Source organism: Megascapheus bottae, chromosome 10 (assembly GCF_031878675.1).
Source record: "Megascapheus bottae isolate mThoBot1 chromosome 10, mThoBot2.hap1, whole genome shotgun sequence".
Lineage (NCBI taxonomy): Eukaryota > Metazoa > Chordata > Mammalia > Rodentia > Geomyidae > Megascapheus > Megascapheus bottae.
In genome coordinates, this window is record NC_143518.1 from 32,059,312 (window position 1) to 32,084,645 (window position 25,334).

The 25,334-nt window shown below is 39.7% G+C and overlaps 1 protein-coding gene across 6 annotated transcripts in view; it reads right to left on the minus strand.

Moving 5' to 3' along the window:
• The window catches only part of Pbx1 (PBX homeobox 1), a 287,783-nt gene that overhangs the window by 46,314 nt on the left and 216,135 nt on the right, over nucleotides 1-25,334 (minus strand). For 3 of the 6 annotated variants that reach the window (XM_090340576.1, XM_090340574.1, XM_090340575.1), the window contains exons 4-8: nucleotides 24,633-24,823; nucleotides 17,933-18,068; nucleotides 14,840-14,999; nucleotides 8,100-8,212; nucleotides 6,669-6,758 (exon numbers count right to left, since the gene is read on the minus strand). In XM_090340576.1, coding sequence (XP_090196702.1) covers nucleotides 6,669-6,758; nucleotides 8,100-8,212; nucleotides 14,840-14,999; nucleotides 17,933-18,068; nucleotides 24,633-24,823 — 690 coding nt within the window. The remainder of the gene's footprint in view (nucleotides 1-6,668; nucleotides 6,759-8,099; nucleotides 8,213-14,839; nucleotides 15,000-17,932; nucleotides 18,069-24,632; nucleotides 24,824-25,334) is intronic. The other 3 variants (XM_090340578.1, XM_090340577.1, XM_090340579.1) reach the window with 1 other exon arrangement.

Below are 25,334 nucleotides of genomic sequence, written 5' to 3' on the forward strand. Positions count from 1 at the left end.
TGCTACTGCATTAAACCCATGGTCTAGCTCTGAGTAGAGGCATTACTTTTCTCAAAATATTACTGGTTTCTCTTAAGTTACTCTTCTCTGCCATGTCATTGAACTTCATACTCTCTCCTAGACTATAGTTGATCTGTTCCCTCGCCCAAATCTTTGAAGAACAGGAAATCTAATCTGACTCCAAGTGGTGTTAAAATGAGAATGAAAGGGAAAACATGTTTTGACTGGCATAGAAGTTTCATATTATCTTGGCTTGGCCTTGATTATATATGAAATCGTTGTGTTCCTCTAAGATTAAAAGGGATAATTCTTATTGGATGAGTAAGTTAATATAGGAAAAAGAGAATGTGGAAATGAATGAAATAAATGAATGTGTGCACGAATAAGTCACTGGAGAATCTGAACTTATTTTTCGTACGTCTAAAGGGCTTTCACATGGCCAGGGGTAAACTGTTACTTCTTCAACTGTTGTGGGCTAAAACACACCCAAAACGTATTTTGATCTCAGATTCAGGAGATCATATGGTGCTAAGTTTTAAAGATCTATTAAAAGAAGCATGGGATTCAGTCAAGAAGAGCTCGACTATAGGCTTCCTGACAACTCTGTTCTTTCTGTCTGCCCACCTTTACGTCTAGTCCACCATATTCACATCCCTCCACTTCTCTAGCCTGGGGCTCTTCCCTGGTTCCCTGGTCATAGGGCCAGAAGGTAAACACAGGCAACAACCAGCTGTACAGCACATCTGGGTAGCATGTAATCCCTTCAAAATTCAAATTCACTTTGGTAAAACATAATTAAAGCTTTTTATAATTCAAATGCATTTTTAAAGATTTGCATCTGAATTTTAATTATTACCCTTACTTCCCAGTCCTACAATTTCATATGTATTTTAAGTGGAAAGAGGTCTCTCAGATGTAGTTAAAGAAAAGAAAAATTAAAACGTTGGCACAAGGCCAAGTATTCCTAAGTAAACTTTGCAATAGCCAAATGCCTCAAATGTGTTCTCTTAAACAGGAGAGTATTTGTGTCCTAATGATTTATAGTCTATTGATTTACATAGCAAATGTTCTTTCTTTCCCACTTCACCCACCATGAAAGAAAAGAAAATCAAAACAAAATATGCATATTAGGGTTTATGAAAATAAAGATCTCATCTCCATTATCACTCTTCCATAATTATTACAAAGCAAAAACTGGTGAGAACTTTCATAATAAATTCATGTTACAATGGCATGTTGCCTATGTAGAGATATCACCCAAGTTTTTTTTCCATCCCCCATCACCTCAGTTTTTGAATAAGTAAGATCTACAGAGTTATCTACATTCAGGACTGAGACAGCACCTAACTCACATTTTAAAACAACTTAAATTAAATCACTGGATCCTAGAGGATAATGCTCTTATCTATGACAAATCCCTGGATACCCAAAGATGACAAATTCTTGGAGTGAGAGCTCCTGCTTCTCTGTCCTGTTTAGGTCTTCAGTATGCAACTGGAAGGGAGGCAGTAGAGTAGGCTAGAAAGTTAGTCTCCTGTCTCTTGTGCTAACCACGAGAAGCAATAGTCATTCTTGTAGACTGGGAAGTTCCTGAACTGAAGGGTCTTACAAGTATTGCTTAAATGAAGCCAGACCCAGAAAGGCAAGATGAGTCCTCACAAGAAAAGCTACAGAAGGATGCAAGCTTCCTCCTTATAATTTGCTTCCACCTCCCTCCAGCTTGTTCTTAGAAGCTCTAGTCCCACAGCTAGGAGGGAGGGCAAACAATGGCCACTCCCTCCCATCACCATGCTCCCCTCCAATAAAAAAGTAAGATTTCACAGAGACTCTCTTAGCAAAAGTTGACAAGGACTATTTCAGGATAGGAAGACATAAGGATTTGAAGGGGTCATTTTTCTTTAGTATCACCATATAACTTCCTATGATGAATGTTGACTCAAATGTTCTTTTTACAGAAAAATCCATCAGCCAAAACGTTTGAAGAGACTTTCCTTTTTCTGGGAAGGGCCTGGAACTCCATGCTCCTGCCTTGCCTCTCTTTCTTTTCCTTTCTTTTTTTAAGGAACAACTTAAACATTTTTGTAATTAAAAAGACAATGTATTTAAGAATGAATGCAATATTTAAAATAATAGTCACCCCTAGTCACTACCACATAGCCGATACACTTACTGTGGCTAGTGGTTATTAAAATGCATATTTCTTTCTTTTGTTTTACTCTTTTTTTGCCAGTCCTGGGCCTTGTACTCAGTTTCTGAGCACTGTCCTTAGGCTCACCCTTCCTTCCTTCCTTCCTTCTTTGCTTCCTTCCTTCCTTTTTCTTTTTTCTTTTTCTTTTTCTTTTTTTGCTAGTCCTGGGCTTGAGCTCAGGGCCTATGCACTGTCCTTGGACTCTCTCAAGGCTAGAGCTCTACCACTTGAGTCTTAGCACCACTTCCAGCTTTTTTCTATGTATGTGGTACTGAGGACCTGAACCCAGGTCTTCATGCATGCTAGGCAAGCACTCTACCACTAGGCCAAATTCCTGGCCCTTCCTTAGGCTTTTTCAAGGCTAGAGTTCCACCACTTGAGCAACAGCACCACTTCTAGCTTTTTTCTATATATGTGATAATGAGGAATTGAACCCATGTCTTCATGCATGCTAGACAAGCACTCTACTACTAGGCCAAACTCTTGGCCCCCATCTATTTCTCTCTTCAGTATCACCATCTATTGATGTGTTCAATCAAAATAACATATCATAGGCCTGTCATCTATTTATGATCATACATATTATACAGGGGTAAAAGATACAAGTACAAATAAGTATGATTGGTATACTTAAGGAAAGGGAAGTGTGTGTATTGTAGCGAGATGACAGAGACACAGAGACAGGTAGAAACAGAGCAATAAGAAAAGGAAAGAAAGATTAAGAAGAAAGATGCTAAGGAGGATGTGGGCTTGGGAGAGTAAGTATGGAAAAGGACAGAGAAAGTATGGTAGGTTCTATGAGACATTTGTGTGGATGGCATACATAAGTAAATATATACAGAGGAGAGAATATAATGAGGAGAGAAAGTATGGGCATTGACAATTGACTTTGAAGGTGAGTGGATGGCCAATGGTAGGAGAGTTAACATGGGACCAGACAATGGATATGAGATTTGAGCTTGTTTAGGTAGGACCACTGGTGATTTCTGAACAAGGAATGAGAAAATTCAAGTGCTACATGCAAGAGAAACGAAAACCTAAAGTCAGTAATGGTGATAGAAATCTGCTATAAAGGTCTAGTTAATGATTTCTAGAAATATAATGGTGGCAGGGAAAATGGAAAGAAAGGCTGCTAGCTATGCTATCTTTAAGCAGGCCTGATTGACAAGAAGAGGAATAATCTCCTTGCATTACTGAGAGCAACTCTAAACCCAGTAAGAATTGCCTGTTGTCATATAAGAATATAAAGTTCTTAAGGAGGTATAATTAAAACTCACATGGCTAAGGAAGGGGGTCTTTAGGCCCTGAAAAATTCAATATCCATCTCAAAAGCCGGCTTTTCCATCTCAAGGTGGGAAAAAATAAGTAACAACAGTGACCTAATCTATCCTCACTAGGAACGACCTACTGTGAAAACTGCTTATACAAGAGGAGAGAAAGGTCAAATTAGAAAGTTATCACTTATAACATTTCATATCGCATTCATGTGGAACAAATTATGCTTTGCAAAGTCCTTTTCTACTTACTTTCTCATTTTCCCTAAAGCACCCTTGAGGTATTAAGGGGTAAGAATTACTGGTCCTATTTTTTGAGAGGAGAGATTGATGCTTGCCTTTGGGTTTCTACGACAGGGATCTCCTGACTCCCCTTGTAGCACTACCTGCAACCCTACTCCTACATGCTTACTTAAAGACAAACGGTCTGTACTTTATGGGACTTAAAATTGACACTAGTTGCATATGATATGGGTATTGTGGAAACCCAGCCAGGGAAATGGATAAAGGCTGCCCAGAAAATGTCCTCCACCAAATGAAACACAATCCAGAACCCAGCTGGGAATTCCATTGCTGCTTTGGATTTAGGGACTGTTTATTTTTATTTCTTGGCGCAGACATTCCATTCCTGTCCTTGTCTCTTGCTTCTTCTTTTTCTTCTCTCTCTCTCTCTCTCGCTCTCTTGCTCTTGCTCTCTCTGTCTCTTTATCTCTGTCTCTCTCCCTTCCTCCCCCTCTCTCCCTAGCAACCATAACCCTACTCAGTGCACATATGTATCTCAGCACTGAATATGATCAACTAAAATTACGTCTCATGATAATTAGATTAGTCCCTGAAGGTGGCACAATTTAAAATTGACACCAAAGGAGCATATCCTATCATAATCAGTCTTTGATTCATTTAGTCTGCTTATTAAAGACCAAGAAATAAAACCATCACACTTCACAGCAAGAGAAAAAAAATAATGCAAAATGAGAAACTCTTTCAAGTGGCCTTTTCAAGTTTACTTTTCGTGGTGGGCTTATGTAATCAGACATAATGGTCTGCACATGTTTGGTTATACTATTTCAGAAATGATTCCCAGCCTACCAGATGATATCAGAAGGGTCAATTTGACCCAACTCTTTCCCCGGCCCAGTCCCCCCCTCCACCCCAAGTCTGAAAGCTATACTTCTCTTTATTGCCCAGTTAGGAACGAAAGATGCCAAATAGCATGGCTGTCAAACTCACTTCCTGCTCAGTCTCCACATGCTTGTACTTTTCTTCTGCTTCTCTCTTCTATTTTTGCAGAATGATGATTTCTATCTTGTATCTTAGAACAATTCAGGGAATACATAAATGCATGTGTGTCCTCGATACTACACATCAAGACAGTTGGAATTCCTGCCAGGGAAAATACTTCCCCACCATAGTACCTTGTATTTTTCTACTCAGGCTTCCCAACAACTCAGTCATTCTTATAGTATCAACAATTAGTATTGTTAGCAAAGGACAAGATGGACTCTCTCGCCTTCCAGTTCCTAGAAAGTGGCATCACTAATGTTTGGCAAGACAAACTCTGACATCCCAGAGGGAGACTTGTATGTATGCATGTATGTATATATATATACTCATACCTACATATATGTATATATAAGATAATAACTTAGAAGGGATTTTGCCTGAAGAAGGTAAAATAGAAAGAATTACAAATGTAAGTGACCTTCAAAATTACCAACACTTTTTAAGGAGGGGCCACAGTGTGAGAGAACAATAACCTGACTTATGGATTAGTAACCTCTTTGTACAATTAATTAACAGATCTTTTTAGGTCAACTGTCTCTCTTCTCTAGCCCTCTTGCCAAACCATGCTTGCTCTCTGATGATGGGGAATTCTTGACTTCCAAAGGCAGGCAACAGGTTTTGTTGTTGTTGTTTCTTCATTTTATTTTTTTTTCTTGGCTTTTGATTTGGTTTTGCCTTTTTAAGTGCCCTGGCTCTGACAGGGAGACATGCAAAGAACGTTGGAGTAAACTCTATTTCTCTGAATCATCTACTCACCCACCATCTTTTAGATCATTCCAAAAAAGGCAAATTCCTGGCATATTCAAACTGTACTCAAGTCCCCATACCTTGTCTTTTATGGGACAAAAATCTTATTAAAAAAAAAAACACATACGTACAAACTATCCTGAGCTGATAAAGCAATCATCAATCTCTTGATTCCCTTCCGACTGGTGATAGCTAGGAATGAACTGACTCATGCTGAAGGGGCCATGATGCCTCCATTCACACAAGACAAGCATCACATTAACAAGCCACGTCTACCCCACCCTCCCCAACATCCCTAATTTACCTCAATTGAAACAACAGCAAAACCAACAGTAAAAATGATTCACTCCCGCTACCCAACCGTCCATCATTCCCTGAACCAACACCTCTCCTGGAGCCTTACGTGGCCTCTAAAAGCCCAGGAAATCACCCTTGATCTAAAGAACAGCCTCCTTTTCCAGGCTGCCCTCTTGTCCCCACTTGCTGTCACCACTGCTGAGATAGCACACGATTGATCTGAGAAATCAAGTTGGATTGCTGTCCCAAATCTACACTCGGTTCTCCTTGTGTCTGTCTGATCGATTTCACTCTATGCGACATAGCTTGTCGCTATGAATTTTCATGCTAGTCAGAAGCCGCCAGCGCACCCAAGAACAAGAAGATGGTCTAAACCCCTCCCTAGCCTTCCACATATTCAGGCTCTGTGTCGATTTTTTAATTTATGGGTTTTTTTTGTTTATTGACAGATTGGGAAAAGGTCTTTTTTCTTTCCCAGCCTCAGACCTAGATGCAATGGATCTTGACCACAGGTTTTCTTTCCCAGGTTCCATGGCCCCAGCATGTGGTGACATTTCCTACCACTGTTGTACTAGGTGTCACCTGTTTAGCAGCTCCTCTCAGCTGAATGCATGTGGCCGCAGGTGCCATGCAAACACTGATTGTGTCTGACAGCCCTAGACGCCAGCTGCCTGCATGAAGCCTGCCCAATCACCACTTTTGTTGTGGGTAGGATGCTGCCGATGGCATGACTGATACAGAAACAAGAAACTAGGTGACCATAAAGCTAAGACAAGTTCTACTAAGTGGCATTCTGGGCCCCATGGCTTTGAAATAATTGGTAGTGATAGAACAGAAATGAAGGGTTGGGGTGGGAGGGTGAAGCCTTATTTTCTTACACTGATGCCCTGCGGACTGTACATCTGACTGGCTGCGAGTCCGTCACTGTATCCTCCTGTCTGGCTGATAACATGGCGAAGGGTATCCACCTAAACAGAACAACAACAACAAAGAGGGAATTAGTCAGGAAATACAGGGGAAGGGAAACAGATCATTAATATCTTAGGGATGACCATTGGGAAAAGTCAAATGAATGCGATCCTTTGGGAGATAGTCTTCCATTCGACAGAGGCTGAGACTTCTCCTAATGCCAAACATTTTCTCAGTCCTGGGTTCAGTAGGCAAGACAGTAAAACAGTAGAAGGACTGGGATTCCCAACACTAAAACTATGAATTGTGACTCCACAATGCTCTGTGAGAAGGCAGAGGCTGCGTGGCTGAGGGATTTAGAGGAAAGAGGGTTTTAAAACTTTCCTCCCCAATTTTCTTCCCTATAGATTATCCCATACAGCCTTTCCTTAGTTGGGTACCCTGCAAAAATCCAAGTTAGCTGCCATCTCACAGGGAGAAAAGAATTTGATTAAAACCCTCTTTATTGAGTACTTAAATAATGTTCTATTGTTTAGTCTCTTGGCCAAAATCTGACTGTGTCACCTCAAACTTATTCCCATGCTGTGTCTCTTGAGAAAGATGCAGAATCATTGGTCGTTGATTCTAGTCATAGAATGCTTTCTGTTCCGTATGTAGAGTGGGAAATTGGATTGGCACGGAAATGGATTTCCTTCCTGATGCTGACCCAATGCATGTGACTTTACTCTTTCCTGTCACACTTCATGTGGAGAGAGTAGAATGGCTTCCTAAGGAGTCATGAAGGTGACCCATTTATCAAGGAGCACTGAGATTTTTACATATCACTTGATTTTTTGCTTCCTAATGTGGACTTACATTTATCACCAGAAACCCAAGTCTATTGACTCAACGATGGCCAAGAAAATGCATCTGATCAGAGTAGTTTTAAAACTTAAAGTCATGAAATATTAACACATTGGCCTACTTATATATTATTTCTTTTTTGAACAAATAAGGATAGGAAACCAACAAATGAAAAGGAGACCTGAAAATGGAGACAATGGATTGAACTCCTCCTTCTTTTCCCTCTATTGACTAAAACACACATTGGTTCTACTTGCGTAAGATACCCTGGGCCACCTCACCCTAAATTTGCTGTTTCTCTTCTACCCTCCTAGTGTGACTGACAACACCAGAGTCAAATGCATTAATGAATTATGGACTAAGAGTCCTATGACAATAGCTGTCTTTGTTTTGATTTACTTTGGTTGTTCTATTACTTTCTCTATTCCTTCCTCTTCTTTTTTTCTTTGCCTCTGTCACTGTCTCTTTCTTTCTGTACAGAAGCAGAAAGCCAATACGACTGAGGGCTCTTGAAGTCTTAATGCATTCATCTGGTGGCATATTGGCTGGGTCCCTACCTGTGATTGCACGTTGGCTCCAACCTGGGCCCCTTGGTAAGAATCCCCATTGAGTGACTGCACGCTCATGAACAAATCTCCAGAGTTTGACATGTTAAAAGAACTGGAAGAACCTGGAAAGGAAAGAGTGAGGCACCTGAATCACAGAAAGGATAAAGCTCAACCCGAAACTAACAGCCAAGAGGAGAAATGACATGCAAAGCAACCCCCCAAATCAAAAATGAAATAAAAACAACTTCCAGAGTCTGGTTAGTAGCGTGGAGGAACAGAGCAAGCAACAAAGGGAGCAAACTGTGGGAAATATGTAAAGCTATGCCTTAATAGGTTGTTGATAAGATAGTTTCTTTAAGCAGCTTCAAGCTGAGAGAGAAAATGTGCGTTCTTCTCGATTTAGGATAACTCATGTCTCTAAAATTTGAGGGTTTGCCAGAGGGCCACAGGATGGAGAGTGTGGGCTGGCCAGTGGTATTTCTGTCACCAGAAGAGAGCATCTGAGCTACTCAACTGGATTCTAACCATGCTATTGCTGAATCTATCTACTCACACGGGAGCAGTACAGGAGAGAAGAGGACATGTCATATTCTAAGCCTGGCCCTGGCCAATGGGTCTAATGATAATCCTATTGTCCAGAAAGAAGGTAAAGTTCCCTCTGGGTGGCAAAGAACCCAGGAAAACACTCAGGCATTAAGATCATGTAAGAATGATCTCCTGTTCCCTGCTTACTGCCAGGATGGAGAAGCATAAAGTAGACTAATAGGCCAGAAATTCTCAAGCATGCATGACATATGAAATGCTACTGATAATCATAACCATTTTGCAAGTGGGCCTTCAGAAGGGCAGATAACCATTGGCTTTCACCTTCTAGAGATGAAAACCTCATCCAGAGAGTTAGCCTTTGGATCTATTCTTGGCACCATTCAGGTTCCACGGGCTCAGCTGTAGTAAAATGTGCTCAAGCTCAATCTAAACACAAGGGCTCACAAAAGCTTAATATTACTCTGAAGTCATCGTGCAGTTCAGCGCATTAGGAAAGAAAGCTCAACGTGCAAGGTTTGGTTAAAACATGACGTTAGCCTGGAAAAGGAGAGACCTCAGGGACCCAGGTCAGTTGCACTCTGTGATTTCTAATAGTAGATTGCTTCAATTGCCCTCTTGCTCTTGTATTCTGAGACAGCCATCATCAGTGTGAAATTGCCCAATAATGATTCATGCCTCAGCTCTGACACCTGCTTTTTCTTCTCCCAAGACAGGGATTTGAGCTCTTTTAGACCCTTGCCCTGTTCTCATGAAGAGCTGCAGGAGAAGATCTTTTCTTTCCCCATTGGAAGGAGCACTTACCAGGCAATGTGTGCTAAACTCTGCAACTATGCTGTGAGTGTAACTGCCCAGAATAGAATCATACCTCAAAAGCAGGAGCCTTTAGAGAAACCAGATGGTGAACACACTTGGGGACAACTCTAAGTTAAGAAACATCTCCAGTTTCCTTTGTTCTATGGGATTTTTGTATACATATGCAAGAGAGGTTTATCTAACTTCATTACTACATCAACTGATTGTCCATGTAGGGAAAAGTTTTCATTGTTTCTTGCTAGCTTGTTTCATTCCTGCTTTTCCAGGGCAAAAATAAGTGTTTTCATCAGAGTAATAGTTCAAGCATTATCCAAAGGCCTCTGTCTCATCTGGCACATACTTCTCTGTTTAGTTTATCTGAAAAGTCTAGTCTTAGCCAAACAAGCAGAAAATCTGACCAAGTGCAGCCCACACTCAATCAATGGGTTGAAAGCTCTGGCCTAGAATTTTCTTCCATTAACATGGAATCTTTGGAAGCATTCTCCCCAGCCTACAGATGAAATAGTATAAATCTCAGATCCCATTCTCATGTGGATATATACAGACCTTCATATGACTTCCATTCCCATCAAATTTGATTTGTAGTCACAGAAGTAGGACCCAAACAATAAAAGCCAATGTAGAAAGTGTCAAAATTGCATGGTTTCATCACCACTGAAGAACCCAAATCATAACTATTTGTATGGCATCAAGCATCCTGAGTACCTCATCCCCTGGTGGGTTGAATTTGAAGGCCAGGTATTTCATTTCTCCCCCACTCCAATACCATGTAACAGACACATATCCTGAACGCTTGTGGCAATCAGCACAACACCTGGGCAATAGATGGGAGAAGCCCCCAAACGAAACTATACTGGTACATAGTAGCATGGCTTCCATGAAGCCATGAAGACATGGGCTGTGCCACTTACAAGATACGCACTGCAATTGACACAGATGATTTAAAAAATATATGTGCATAGATAAATTGTAAATATGTCTGGCTGCCTAATGTACACAGCGATAAATATGCGCATATAAATGTACTTCATGTACAAATGCATTTGTATCAGAACAGTAATTGCAGAAATCGTCCATTGCGCACTTGGTTTGGCTGTTTCAATGTTTCATTGTCTCTGCACCCATGTTCAGCACTGCCATGGCTTACTCTGATAAGTAACGTGAGGCAGTAGTGGTGCTGAAAGAAGAGACCAGGTGCCACTGATACCACAATAAAGCAGAAGAAAAAAAAATAATAACAGCACAATAAAAGCAGATACAAATCCACACTTAACACTTAATAAAAGAGAGGAAGTCAAGTTTTTCATTCAGCACTGATGGTTGGGAAAAAAACTTATCATGGAATAAGTAGATAGCCTCCTGTCAAGTACAGAATTCCTAGGGAGAAAGTGAATGGGCTGCTCTCAGAGATGCTGTAGAATTCCAAAAAAGTGGATGCAGAATTATGTCATGTGCTAAGGCCAATCAGGAACCTTACCTGCACACAGCGCCCGCTTCATGGAGTAGCCAGCAATGATTAGAAGCACATTTCTAGATGTGCTTGTCAGTTGGAAGGTCCTTAATTTGGCTTAGGAATTGGCTCATTTAAAACTGCTGCCTTGATATTTAGAGTAGAGACTTATTTTATACCTCACTAGATAGAGAAGAAATAATGGATCATCTTTGATTATCATGTGGAGGTATGTTAATATCTATGTTCATGTGATAAATTCCTAGATATCATTTTTCTACTCTGAGGAATCTCTGGAGACTTAAGATATCAAGAAACAAAAACAAGCTACATCTATATAAAACCAATTAACTTCATACTCCAAAAGTATAAAATAATGATAAAACCTAAACCAGTACTATTGACATTTAAATCTAGATAATTCTTCCTTGTGAGGAACATCTTATCTTGTGCATTGTAGGATATTTAGCCATATGTTTGTCCTTATCCACTAATGCCAGCAACAGCCTCCCTTCAAAACTCTCATAAATGAAACTGACTTCAGGACCAGGATTCTGTTGGTACTCAAATTTACCCCTCATTGAGTAACCTAGGATAATAACAGATTTACCCTTTTCTCTTAAGAAACACAGTATTTCAATGTATTCGCTCATTTACTTCTCATCAAGAGGTATGTAAATTCCATGAAGTAGTCACATAGTAAATACTGCCTTGATTTCAGTGGTTTAGAGAGCCAAATTTCAGGTAGATGAAGCAAGCAATCTGAGTACACTGGACTCTTAGGCCATTTGGAGACAAGATCCTCATTTTTTTTTTTTAACTTTTCCATCCTCTGTCTTACCATGTAAGCTTAGTTATTTAGTTATATCACCCTCTTGCTCCCAAGGCAAAGCTCTGCATTTTCTAAGGCCTTAATTCATGTCTTCATAATCTCATCAAAAAGAGGAAATTAAGAATTCAGGGGTCTGCAGTGAATTTTGGGCCCATGATTTTTAAGATTGTTTCAACAGTGTCCCATTTTTTTTTTTAATTTTTACTTCTTTTTTTTTTTTTTTTTTTTTTTTTTTTGGCAGTCATGGGCCTTGAGCTCAGGGTCTGAACACTGTCCTTGGATTTTGTCAAGGCTAGAGCTCTACCACTTGAGTTTCAGCACCACTTCCAGCTTTTTTCTATGTATGTGGTACCGCGGAATCGAACCCGGGTCTTTGTGCAGGCTAGGCAAGCACTCTACCACTAGGCCAAACTCCCGGCCCCAAATTTTTACTTCTTTTGTGACAAGTTCATATTCCTTCCTTCCTTCTAATCTTCCTTTGGGCTCCATCCATTTTGTCTTTTATGCTAATGCAAACTGTAAAGCAAGTAAAAGGCCTCTAAATGCTTGCTAATCACTCCACAGGTTCTAGTTCTATGTGATTTAAAAAAAAAAATGAAACCTGGTTAAAGAGAGAGAGATGAGGCTGGGAATACTGAGAAGTGCCCTAAGTAAATATATAGAAATGCTGTGACTCGTAAGAGACCAGTGAAGGAAGAGGATTGATGTATAGTAAACTCCTATCTACTCAGCAGACCAGAGAATTTACAGTAAGTAATGCTTCTGGGGAAAACCAAAACCAAATAATAACAAAACCGAAAAACAACAAAAACTCTTGCTTTAATGTTAACAAAACAACAAAAAATCTGAGTTTTTAGAACTATGGATCTCAAACTCTACCAAGATATTTTTTCATATATTAATGATCATATCTCCTTCACATGTAACAAACATTCTATAAGAGTTTGATTCTTTATCATTGATATCTGTACATGATTTGATTATGTATAAAGCAGAAGAAAATACAGAAAAGCTCATTTATAACTCTTCCTGTTAAGTCATTTATTGTTATGGTACCATGTTATTGTACACATGTGATTGTATCTTTTCTTTGGTTTCTACTTTAGAAAAAGTTCACAAAGAGGTTCCTTTGCATAGTATTTACAACAAGTTAGGCAAGACTGACAAACTTAGCTCAAATTTTCCATAATAGTTTATGCTCAGAAGAGTTATATGAAATTTAAGCCACCAGAAAAATTCCTTAGAATACTGTAATCATAGACTGACATTCCGTAAGAGCCAACATAATTCTTAAATGCAGAGTAGGGGGTTAAAATGCTTACTTTTCTCTTTTTTTTTTAAAGCATTTTAGGAAAGAATAAATAGTTATGGATTTAGTAATGAAGGGAGTCCACAGGGCTCTTCTAAGGACTAGTCATAAATCATGCTAAGCCATCTGCAATGCAAGCCTATCAGGGACAGGAAAAAGTCATTTTGATATCTGTTTTGCATTATGATATCCTTTGCTGGAGTATTGACTGCATTTTTGCTAATGTTGACAGAATTGTACTTCTTCCAAAGAGACAAGTGAAAAGCTCTGTCTCCAGTGCGGTGTTGGGGTTGAAATGTTTAATAATTGACCAGTTGAGGAAGGAAGAAAACTCTGGTGAATGAACCTGTTAGCCTTGAGCCTTTGTCAACTCTACTCTGATGGGAAAGGAAGAAAACAACAAAAAACTTTAAAAAGTAAATAAAGTCCTCATTGTAACCCAACCTTCAGACCTGGGAAAGGAAAACTAGATTCATGGAAATCAGTATTGTTTTCCCACATCCATATTTACCAAGGTCAGGCCACTCTCAGGTCTGATTCTATTTAACAACAACAACAACAAAATAGCCATGTGTGGGCAGCCCAGTCTTGCTAAAAAAAATATGAATGCAACATCCAATAGATTTATCTTGCTCATTATGAGGAAATGCAATAATCTTATACCAAATAATTCAATAAGGAAACATTCATTTTACCCTCACACTCCACTTCTAGAAAAAGGACCAACATGTCTTCTATAGCATAAAAACACTATGGAGTTATTTTTATACTGTGGAAATTCAGAATTGATTGAGGCAGTCACATTAAAAAGTATATTCTGTGAGACAAAAACTTGAATAGCCACAAAAACAAACCAAAGAGGACAGAGTACATGAAATCTAGAATATGAATAATATGACTCAACAACTGGTAATTTTCTTTGCAGTTTATGTAAATAAAATGAATAAAATAAGCAATAAAGACTAACACTATGAAGAATACACAGAAATAGTATAGGTTGGCTCTTCAGACCAGACTTTGATAAAAAGTTATTTGCTCTAAGTGTGAATTCCTGCAGTGTCCGATGTATCACACCTGCAATCTTAGCTACTCAGAAGGCTGAGATGTGGGGAATACCATTTGAAGCCAGCCTAGGAAGAAAAGTGCATGACACCCTGATCTCCAATTAAGCCACAAACAGTCAAAAAGTGGAGCTCTGGCTCCAGTGGTAGAATGTTAGCTTTGAACAAAAAAACAGAGCATAGCACCCAGGCCCTAAGTTAAAGCCCCAGGACTGGCAAGATAAAACAACAACAACAACAAAACAAAACAAAACAAAACCAAAAAAGAATAAATTCTTGCGTAGATTACATACTAGTAAGTGGTCTAGACATTATGTGTAGGTCAGCAAAATAGATCAGGATAAAAATTTCACATTAAAACAAAACAACAACAACAAAAAACCCCAAACCAAACCAAAAAGCAAAACAAAAACACACAATCCAACTTAATGGAACTGTCTCTAAGTACTGAGTCTAACTTACTTTTTTGGAACCTGGTAATGCAGAGATCTCATCAAAACTCATCACCATACTTGTATCTCAACTTAAAAGCATCAATGCAAACCTTTGTATACCTATAGAAAGACTATAACACACTGTTGCTCAGATATGATGGAAATCCCCCAAAGTGACAATGACAACAAAAAGGATAATTCGACATATAAATCAACCAATCAAAACTGAAAAGAAAATCTCAACGTAGGAAAAGCAAGTACAAAAATGGAGACCAAATCCCTTCAAATCAAAGAAGAAACTAACCCGCTGAGTTGGGAGTGGAGGGTGAGTTAGCTTGGCTTCCATGGGCTGACACATTGGTGGCAGTAACAGCCGTTTTGGCAGCATAAATATTGGCTTCCTCTTGAAATTTACCTATGTTCTTCTTGTACCGGATTCGCTTATTTCCAAACCAGTTTGATACCTAGGATGGTTTAAGAGAAGAGGAGAAAGTTAATGTTCCATCTTTCAGAAGCATTGCAGCAGAAAAAGGCAAAGGCCTGAGAAGAGGTAAGCTAATCAGTTTTATTATTTATGATTTGTGTGTGTGTGTGTGTGTGTGTGTGTGGCATCAATGAAAAGAGCAGAACTTCAAAAGGAACAAATAAATAAAGTGAACTAAAATCAAACACAACCAAAGTAACTAACATTTTTCCATAGAAGATCTGTTCACTTAAGTGAGGACTCTCACTTTAGAACCAAATTTTAAGTTCACTTCTTAATTTATGTCACTAAAATAAACATATCAAGAAACATGTCTGTTTCCTATCAATGATAAAGCTGGTTTTATACCATCAAAATACACAGACATTTAAATACCATATAAATCTGTATCAACGCACGGGTGCTTTCATGCATAGATTAATTTCAATTTTTTTAAAGTTAAACCAATTTAATATGGACTTAGATTCTTATTGAATTGCACAATAGACCTTCACATCAATATAATTGAATCCAATAGAATTCCCATAGTATTTCATGCAAAGCTTAGTGTTATCTACATAAGGAAAAACTCAAGCACACAACTAATTATTCTTTTGAATTCCAGGCTTTAAATGTTAAAGCCAGTAAACACAATAAGCCTAATGTACTTTCATTTGTTAATTTATTTCCTTTATGTGGCTCACAGCAGCTGTCTTGGCTTAATTTGGTATCTCTGCTCCCTTTACATAAAGACCTCTGACAGACAGGAACAGAGAACAGTCAAATTCAAGTTTACCCTCATAATTCTCGTATTGGGGAGGAATATTTAATATCACATAATCCAGATGGGATTTTGAACTATTTTGAACTACAGTGCTGTGGAAGATTTTATATAACTGTAAAACTAACTATGAATTTGGTAAGGGAAAGATGAATTGGTCATCATTTTTTTGTACCACAGCATATATCTATCTATCTATCTATCTATCTATCTATCTATCTATCTATCTATCTCTCTGTATATATATATATATATACACATATATTTACAGCCTCAACAGTGACAGATAAAGAAAATGTTTGTGAAATTACATGCATTTTTAAATGTATTCACAGGGTGAAATCATAAAGATAGGACTCAAAGGCCTATGTGGCTCATGCTACAGCAGAAATGCCAAGTCTTTGCTAAAAAAAAAATCAAATGGTACCACTGTGGTATTAGTATTTGAGAGAGAAAAAAAATAAATGCTTTTTTAAAATATTGTAAATACAGGAACAAAACAGAGTTAAACTGGAAGAGAAGGGGCACTTCTGGGTACATTTCAGGGCTACTGCACATAACTGTACTTTGAAGCATTTATTTTTCTTGATATGAATTTCACTACTTATATGAATCAATCGTAATTAACCTAGCTTTTGACTCATAAGAGGAAAAGATAGAAAGATATAATGATAAGAATAGTTTTCAAAGGTAACTGGAAGAAAGATGAAAAAGATCAAAGCAATTTAGAAGGACTCAAGGAAGAAAAGAAGTGCTCAAAGCTCAAATATGAGCTGAGCTCTGTGCGTGTGTGTGTGTGTGTGTGTGTGTGTGTGTGTGTGTGTACACAATGGGCTTAAATTTGGATAAGAATAGTTATAGTAGTAGCAAAAACTCAGTTCTTTGAGTTTGGCCATTCATGCTTAGCTTTCCCTGAACTGTGAAGACTGGAAATGATTTTCAGCTAGGTCAAAGCACATCCCAGAAAGTGTAGGTTAATGAGAAGAGTATTACATTCTGCCTTATCTGAAAGCATATTTCAAAGAATGTTTGCCACTGCAAAATCACTCACAACTTACATGAAGGGAGGCCCTGGCAAGCTTTGAAATAATTTTCGTGGAGCTCCATGTTCTGAATAGATGTAATTTAACTTAGCTCTACACAAGTTTGTGGGAATCAACCTCCGGAGGGGGATAACAGACATCAAAACCCAACTCCAGGAAGTAGGGAATACTCAATTTAAAGCAAAGAGTGAAAAACATTAAGTAAGTTTCTCCCCAGGGTGGACTTCTTCTCCACTATACTCTCCCTTTTTAATAGAAGATCCAGAATTTAGTTTGTTTTCTTGCAACTAATGCAGTTTTGAAGAAAGCATTCTCTGAAAGATTTCAGAATTACCACTACTGCTCAGAACTACAGACCAAGGTTGAAAGAATGAATTAAAAAGTCTGGATGGATTCTTAGGTGCAGATAAAAAGATAGCAACATAAAATAATTGCCTACTGTTCTGCTTCCTATTAATTAATGTTGAAGACTCTAGGTTTATAAAAATCATCCTATCATGTGGCTTTCTAAGCCATCAGTACCTATTAATGGTTAATAACATTAGGGACAAGAGACTACTTTAATAACACTGGGCATAACCATTCCAATGTCTTTGTGATGACACGTTAAAACCCCCTCCCTTCATCTGTGATAAAGGGAATCAGTGATAGAATCAACACATCAAGGAAACACTTTTTAAGTGCGAGCCCCTTACATTTTGTTCTCTGACTTTTAAGTGTTCCTGAGTTGGGCAAAACAAACAAAAATAAGCTCAGGAACTGGCTTCAAAGTAGTACAACAGATACTGATGGCTTTTCAAGTATATTGAAGAAATTTACCCCATTTAAGACAAAGGGGTGATTTGGGAAGCACATTAATGGGGTGAGTTCTATCCCTGTTTAAAAACTATGCTCCTCTCCTCCTGGTCTCTTCTTCGTACTGGTTCTCCTCATATCTTTCCAGGTACATATCTGGAAACTTGTTTGTATACATCATGTTTACCTTGCCATTTTATGGTGTGAGCTGATGAATTTTGCAAGGCCTAAGTGCTTGGTAAACCAAGATCTCCAAGACCCTAGTATGGGGCCCCAGCATGGCCAGGTTACAAGTTAGGTCTGCTGAGTTCTTACCTGGGAGACTGTGATGCCACACTTCTTGGCTAACTCCTCTTTGGCTTCCTCACTGGGGTAAGGGTTGCTGAGATGGGAATAGAAATATTCATTCAGGATTTCTGTTGCTTGCTTGTTGAAATTCCGTCTCTTCCGTCTTCATATAGAGAAAGAGAACCACAGAAAAAAGATCACACTTAACAAATATGAAAAGAAAGAACAGCATCTATGACTGGGAGGGGACATGTTTAGTTTTATCATTTTATTATTATCTTTAAGTAATTGTACAGAAGGATTACATTTGGGATCCATTTTTAAGTAAAGGGTTCATTAGAGATTTGCAAAAGTGGGTTGGAGCCCTAATCCAAGAAAATCATTTGTTTGGTATTTCATTGTTCTCTGCAGAGAAAAGTGGTAACCACATTTGAGCAATGATAAAGCATGAAGTTTCCCTATTCAGGCCATCTTGGTTTGGAATCCTAGGCTACCTGAATAATATGAAATAATTTGTGTTAACTGTCTCGGCCTCAGCTTCTTCAACTGGAAGTGTGGAAGTCATACTGAGCTTTTGGGGGTGAGAAAAAGGGAGAAAGGAAGCCATTCTCAGCACATGGAAAACACTAGGTCTGAGTGGTGAGAGTTCTTCCCATTATATTCTACCCATTACATCATTTTCTTCCTAGCCATCAATTCCAGCCATTCAGTTTTCCTACTAGGTAGTAGACATGGCTATTCCTATTCAGGAATGATGAAATGTGTTCAAATGTCACTCAACTGGTATGCTGTATCGGAGGTATTAGTTCAGGTCAGCTTGACTACAAACTTTGCCTCTACCTCTACACAAACTGGTTCCTTACCCAGAGGCTTTGCAGCCAGAAGTTAAAAATAAGTCATCATTTTCTCTCTATTCAATTCCTATGCAAATGCATGCAAACATTTTAAAAAGACTTCTGGGGGAAGAGGGCAGGGAAGTGAGAGAAATTAACCCCTGAAGCCTTGACCTTTCTCAAAAGGAGAGAAGTGGCACTTCCTTAACAAGAACAGCTGCTAAGTGGTAAAACAAAAGCCCACAGAAATTCTTCCTACTACAAGGTTGGCAAAAGGAAGAGAACTACTTTTTGAATAAAAGCATTTTTCTGCTTGTGGTGGTGGTGGTGGGGGGAGTGTTAATTGAACTAATTTCAAGTGAGAATCACTTCATTGTTCCTTGCAGCTAAGGCCTGTGGCTAGCTGGGGGGAGTTGCCTAGGGGTTTCTAGGTTCCTTGCAAAACCCTTCTACCCCTATTGCTGCTGTGATGCCTTCATCTTTAAATGAGCTCTATTAGCACTTTTCCCTTTGTTGCTTTTTATCAAAAATGTTTCCTTATAGGCAAGATTTCCAGGGCATCTCTCCTTGTATCAGGATATAGCAGTTCCCAACTTAGCCAAGAGAAAGTACGGATGGCTTTGCTAGACAGGAAATTCAGCTAATATTGTATTTTCAGGGTCCCACTTGGATTAATTAACACAATAAAGTGCCTGATTTTACCGGATGAACACCATCTGTCCACAGGTATTAACCACATCTGTCCAAATTATGCCAAGTCCAAGTCATTCTCCCCAAATCATGCTGAGTTTCTGGGTCACCCAGCATCAGAAATTGGGCAGACTCCATTAAAAAGCCCAAGTAAAAAGTGAGCATGTGTTAAAGAGCTCTTGCACAATGGGAATTTGAGGAACATAGCCAAGTGCCTGATACAGTCTCCAGGTTGTCTTTAGATAACCTTTGGCTACTGCTTCTTTGCCTAAAGACAGTTGTTGTAGGCCCGGGAAACTGGGCCCTGAAGGTTTCCCTAATTGGGAGAGCCTCTGATCCTTTACTCAGTTGTTTGCATTAGCGTTGCAGTGTATTTTTTGGGACTCTTCCAACTGAGCTCAAAAGAAGCCTCTCTGGAACAAGCTGGTGGGCTGGGGCTGGTGTCGACAGCTGTTCCTGGCTCTCTCCTCGCTCTCGTGATGTGCAATCTTCCCGAGGTGGCCTCCTCTACTCTGGTGGACTCACTGATCATCTCTCAGTAGCTGTCTGACTCTAGGGCCTTTGAAATCCTAAGACAGGGATTTTTCAGAGTTCTGGGAAATGTAGTGAAAATAACCCAACTCTGACAATAAGGTTTTCCCCTCTAACTGGGATACTAACTGAGATACCTGGGTCACTTTACTTTTGCTAGAAGAACTGCCAGCTCAGTGAGTGAACATTTGTGATTTCTAGCCAACCAAATATGTCGAGGATATTGGAATATCCCAATTTTTGCCATAAGAAATGTGGATGCTAATTAAATGGTATGGAGACATGGGGTGTTTTAGAGATGAAAACCTTGGCGTTATGGCCGATGGGACGTGATAGTGAGAAACACATCGTAGACATAAATTGCTTACCAGTGAATTGTTTCTTGCAGCTCTCCTAAGAGCTGCTGGCCTGTTTACCACTGCATACTCCTGATCCCTTCCAAAACAATGTGTCCCTAAACTACTGCCTCTCACCCAGATCAGTTCTATTTTGCTTCACATATATTTAATGACACTACCATAGAAACCATTCATCATAGCTGCTAATTCATTCATTCATTCACTCACTAAAGTATGTGAGTCCCTGGATCTGTAACCCCTCCCACCTTTACCCTGCCCCCTACTTATTTACTCTCATCAGATTCTGGGCCAAAGTAATTCTTGCCAGTTGGGGCCTCTCAAGTCTAACCCTTTTGTTCCACACTTGTTGTCACTGTTATTTTTGAAACAGATTTGGATGTGCTTGTGTATCTCACATGACTCACAGGGTCCCATAGGGCTCATAGGGATACATTCTGTATCTGTGTCATTGGATGAAGTGGTCACTCACTGCATGACACTATTATGCAGCTGGAAGGTAGCCAATATAGCTAGAAAAACTATTTTTCAAAAATATATCTCTACTATTTGAGCATTTGTACATCAACTTGTGCTCTCCTTTGAAACACCCATCTTCAACAATGGTCCCCTATAGTCTATTTTCCAAATCAGCTCCTCTTTAATAGAATCACTAGAGCAATCTTCCTGAACCACAGATCTACTCATGCCACTGATCATTTCAGAATGTAATACTGACATAGGTAAAATAGTCCTATTATCATTACACTGGAATTATAGTATGGATACCACATGCCAGATACCATACTAAGGTTGTTTTTCATATTATCTTATTTATTCGTGTAGATAGAACCATCTTCACTTTACAAAAAGAAAAATGGACCCTTTGAGAGAATAAGACACTTCAATAAATGTCCTTTTCTCTTCTTTGCCATTTTCTTCTTTGGGGGAAAAGCAAACAAGTATAATTCTAATCAACTGTTAATGATGATATTGTTATCTCCAACAAGATGCTGCTGACAAATGATGAAAGCTTTTGCTCAGAAATAATTTGGAGGGCATACAAATGTTTCTCATTCACTACAAAATATTATTTGTCATCCTAAATAAACTTTTCTCACAGTTAAGTTGATACTATGGAAAGAGATGGGATGGGTCTACAGGAGGGCAATCTGAGGGCCAAGCGGCCCCCTAGAGGTCAGGTGGGCAGAATTTTAAGGTGCTTCTCCCTGGTGGGCACACTCTCTCTAGAGGATGCTGGACATGATGGGCAACCACCCTATGATTAGGTACTAATTAATGGATTTTAAGTAAACAGGAAAGGACATGTGGTTAAAGTCTTAGTATGTGGTGTTCCTTGTGTTCCTCTGGCTGGTTTCCTGAAGAAAACGAGTAGTCAAGTTGTCAACAGACTGTGGAGAGAGATAGCCTAGAGGAGCCTCAGCTCCCAGTAACTCAGGATCTGTCCCCCATCATTTGTGGACAAGTCTCATCAAAACAGCAGCAGAAGACCCAGCAGAGCTGTCCCCAAACATCTGACCACCACCAACAGAAAAGACCTGCAAGATAATAAACCCAGGTCTGAGCATTATTGCTGAGCTTCTTTTGCTCAAGGTTAGTACTCTACTACTTGAGCCCCAGAACACACTTCTGACTTCTTCTGCTTATGTGGTACTAAGGAATTGAACCCAGGGCTTCATGCATGCTGGGCAATCACTCCACCACTAAGCCACATTCCCAGCTCCCCAGGTTGTTTTAAGCTGCCAAATGGGTGGTAATCTGCTATATAGCAATAGAAAGCTAATGCAAGGGGTGTTCCACAACAGTGCAGGGACAGTCACCTCTACATACCTGTTAGATAACAAGGGATAATAAGAGTAATCCTATTACTAAATCAAGTCTTCCTTGTATTTTCTTTATCTTCCATGAACTTTTCTTCTTTTTTTTTTAAGTGAGGCCCTGCCTATCAGCCTCCTAGTTCAGAGCAACACATGAATTGTCTTTCTTACTAAAGTTTGTTTAGCTTTCTCAATTATTGGAAAAAGCAATATGAACTCCCCAGTTTGGAAGTCTGGACCAACATTTATTTTGCTTAGCCTTGGGTAAGCACTGGTGTGATGGTGACTCATTGATAATAAATATGTGGACAAAATTAGGGAAATATAACAATGAAGCTTGGCTCGATACAGTGATTCAAAGGTTGCAGCCAAAGCAAGTAAAAGACCCTGTGTTGGTGTGATGGTCTTTCCAGTGCCAATGGAACCCATCTATGCAGAAAGCTGGTGGAAGTGAAAGGAGCCGCACACAAAGCTACTCTGGCTTTGTGTCGTTTACAGTGTGACTTTCAACTGGGCACAATGAAACTGCTGCAGAGAGAAATGCCATCAGACAATGCTTCTGCTCCACCCTCTTCTCCCATGTCCTTCTTGAAAAAGCACCCAGTCTAGATTCCACATTTCTTTTTTTTTTTCTTTTTTTCTTTCTTTTTTCAGTATCTGCCAACATAAATACCAAGTCCAGCATTTTAACTAAGAGAGTTGCCATGGGGATGAAGCAACACAAGCAGCCTGGTGGTGGCTAAAGCCCAGAGGAAGGATCTGGACAGAGAGGCTCCCAGCTACTTGCACTTTACACTGTGCAGAATGGGCTGAATTACAGAAGCCAGGCTGGCACCAGATTGCGAGGCACAGAGGGTCTTCCTGGAGGGTGGCTTTGCTCCTCCCTCTCCATCACCACTGCATCCATCTGAGAAAAGCAGACTTCGTTTTTACTTTCTCTTGATTTACTCTATGGAATTTCATTGACCCAGAGATACATTTTGCTAGCTGGCCTTTTCATTGGGTATTCTACACAATGCAGAACAACAGTGAATGTAAAAAGAGAGGTGGAAGAAGACGCCATGGAGTTTTAAAGAGATCTAAGGACAGTAAAGATTACAGTTGTAAAGACTGAGAAAGATGGGTGGGACAGCTGAATAATACATGATCTCAGCGATGAATAAAAGCCCAAGAGAAGCCATGATCTTTCTGTCTGACTGAAATAAGGACAAAACTGGAGATTATAAAATGATATTTGGGCCATCATTTGATCTAGCATTCCATAATAAAAGTCATACATTGGGATTCTTTTCAAGAATTGAAATAATGAGTGATGATATCTGTATTCCTAAAAGATAACCAATTTACAATAAATTGTAGGTCACAAGGCATAATGGCACTGAACTTCATTTAAGAGTTCAAGTATTAAAATATTCCTCTAGACCCAGGAAATGATATAATTAACACCATCATACAGGCTAGAGAGCAGACTGAAAAGAAATCATAGGTATTCACACAAACCCATGGTTTACAGAGTAAGAGAAGGAAGAATCAAATTTAATCACTTGCTCTTTGTTCTCACTTGTTTTTTTTTTAATTTTTAGCTTTGGTTTTGGCAGTGCTCAGTTAGAATTCAGAACATTGCATTTGCTAGGCAGGCGCTCTCCTGCTTGTACCATGCCACCTCTAGTCCCTTTTGCTTTAGTTGTATTATTTTTTCTTTCTTTTCTGTCTTGAGTTTTTCCTTGGAACTAGCCTTGAAGTACAATCCTGCATAGCTGGGATTAAAGATGTGAATCACTATGCCTGGCTGTATTTACTAAAGTGGGATATTGCCACGTTATTTTGTCCTGGGCTAGCTTGGATCTTACTGATATTTGTCTCCTGATTTCAATGACTCAATTTTCCAATTCTCTCTCTTTCTTTCCCTGTCTTTTTTTTTTAATTTTTCTGTCCATGTTTTCTTCAACTGAATGTGTTCAACTTACAAGTAAAATCATAAACAATACTAGGTTTAAAAAACTCAAACAGAAAACACAAACACAAAAACAGATGAGTTCATATCTAGCCACCTCCTTACCCAGGTATACCCAAGAAATACCTCTTACTCATCTTTATATTTAGAATACTTAGCCCAGGGTTTGGCACCTAGTAATCTAATACATGAAGTGAATATACTCTCAGCCTACCTACAGGATGGAAAAGCTTCCGTCTTTCAAGATTTTCCTGTAAGGAGTGTGTCACTGTAGCACAAGAGTAGGAAGACTGTGGGCCTATAGCTAGGAGAGGCAGGCAGCTTTGGAAAGAAAAGGTCCAGCCCACCTTATCAATGGCTATCTTCCTTATTGCTCACCCCACAGGAGTCACGGTGTTGATTCGGACTCCCAAACTGTCTGTCCTAGGGCAACTGTGTGGTTTGGCCTCCCATGTGATGAAACTGGAGCCTCTGGAGAAGGTCAGGCCTATGTACACCTCAGACTCTCTGGCTGATTCTCTCCAGGCCACGTCCCAGAGCACTTACCGCGCATCCAGGAACCGGGAACGCAGGATCATGACGGCCTCACATGTGCTCTGCTTGAGCTGCATCTGGATGGAGCTGAACTTGCGATGGATGATGCTCACCATCCGCTCGATCTCCTTCGGGGAGATGGGTCTGGTCCGGCTCTGCTCGCGCAGAAGGTTCATCACATGAGTGGTGAACTCATTGCAGGCCTGCAGTGGCAGGACAGGACACACAGAAGGGTGAGAATCACAGGTTTGAGCCACTGGTATCTGGCAATGTGCCCCCGCCCCCGCCTCCTTTTTCTTTTTTCCTTTAAAAAGAATCTCTGTTTACTTCAACTGAATGTCTTAATTCACAGTAATGTCCCAGAGATAAAACTTGAAACCACATGGCTCCCACATCAGAGTACCTCCAGGTAACTATGTGCCTAGGAGAAGGCATCTTACTCGTCTTTGTGCTTCTCCATCGGTCTCATTTTCTCAAGCCACGTGGATAGAATAAATTACTACCAGCGGATGCTGGCATTACGTGTGGCTCCCGTTGGTCACCCACCCTACTCAGGAGGTTCAGATCTGGGGGGGGGGGGGGAATCATGGTTTGAAGCCAGTCTGGACAGAAAACTATTCAAGGTTATATCTCCAATTAAGCAGCAAAATTCTGGTTGGGAGTGTGGGCCAAGTGGCATAGCATCATCCATGAACAAGAATGCCGATGAAGAAT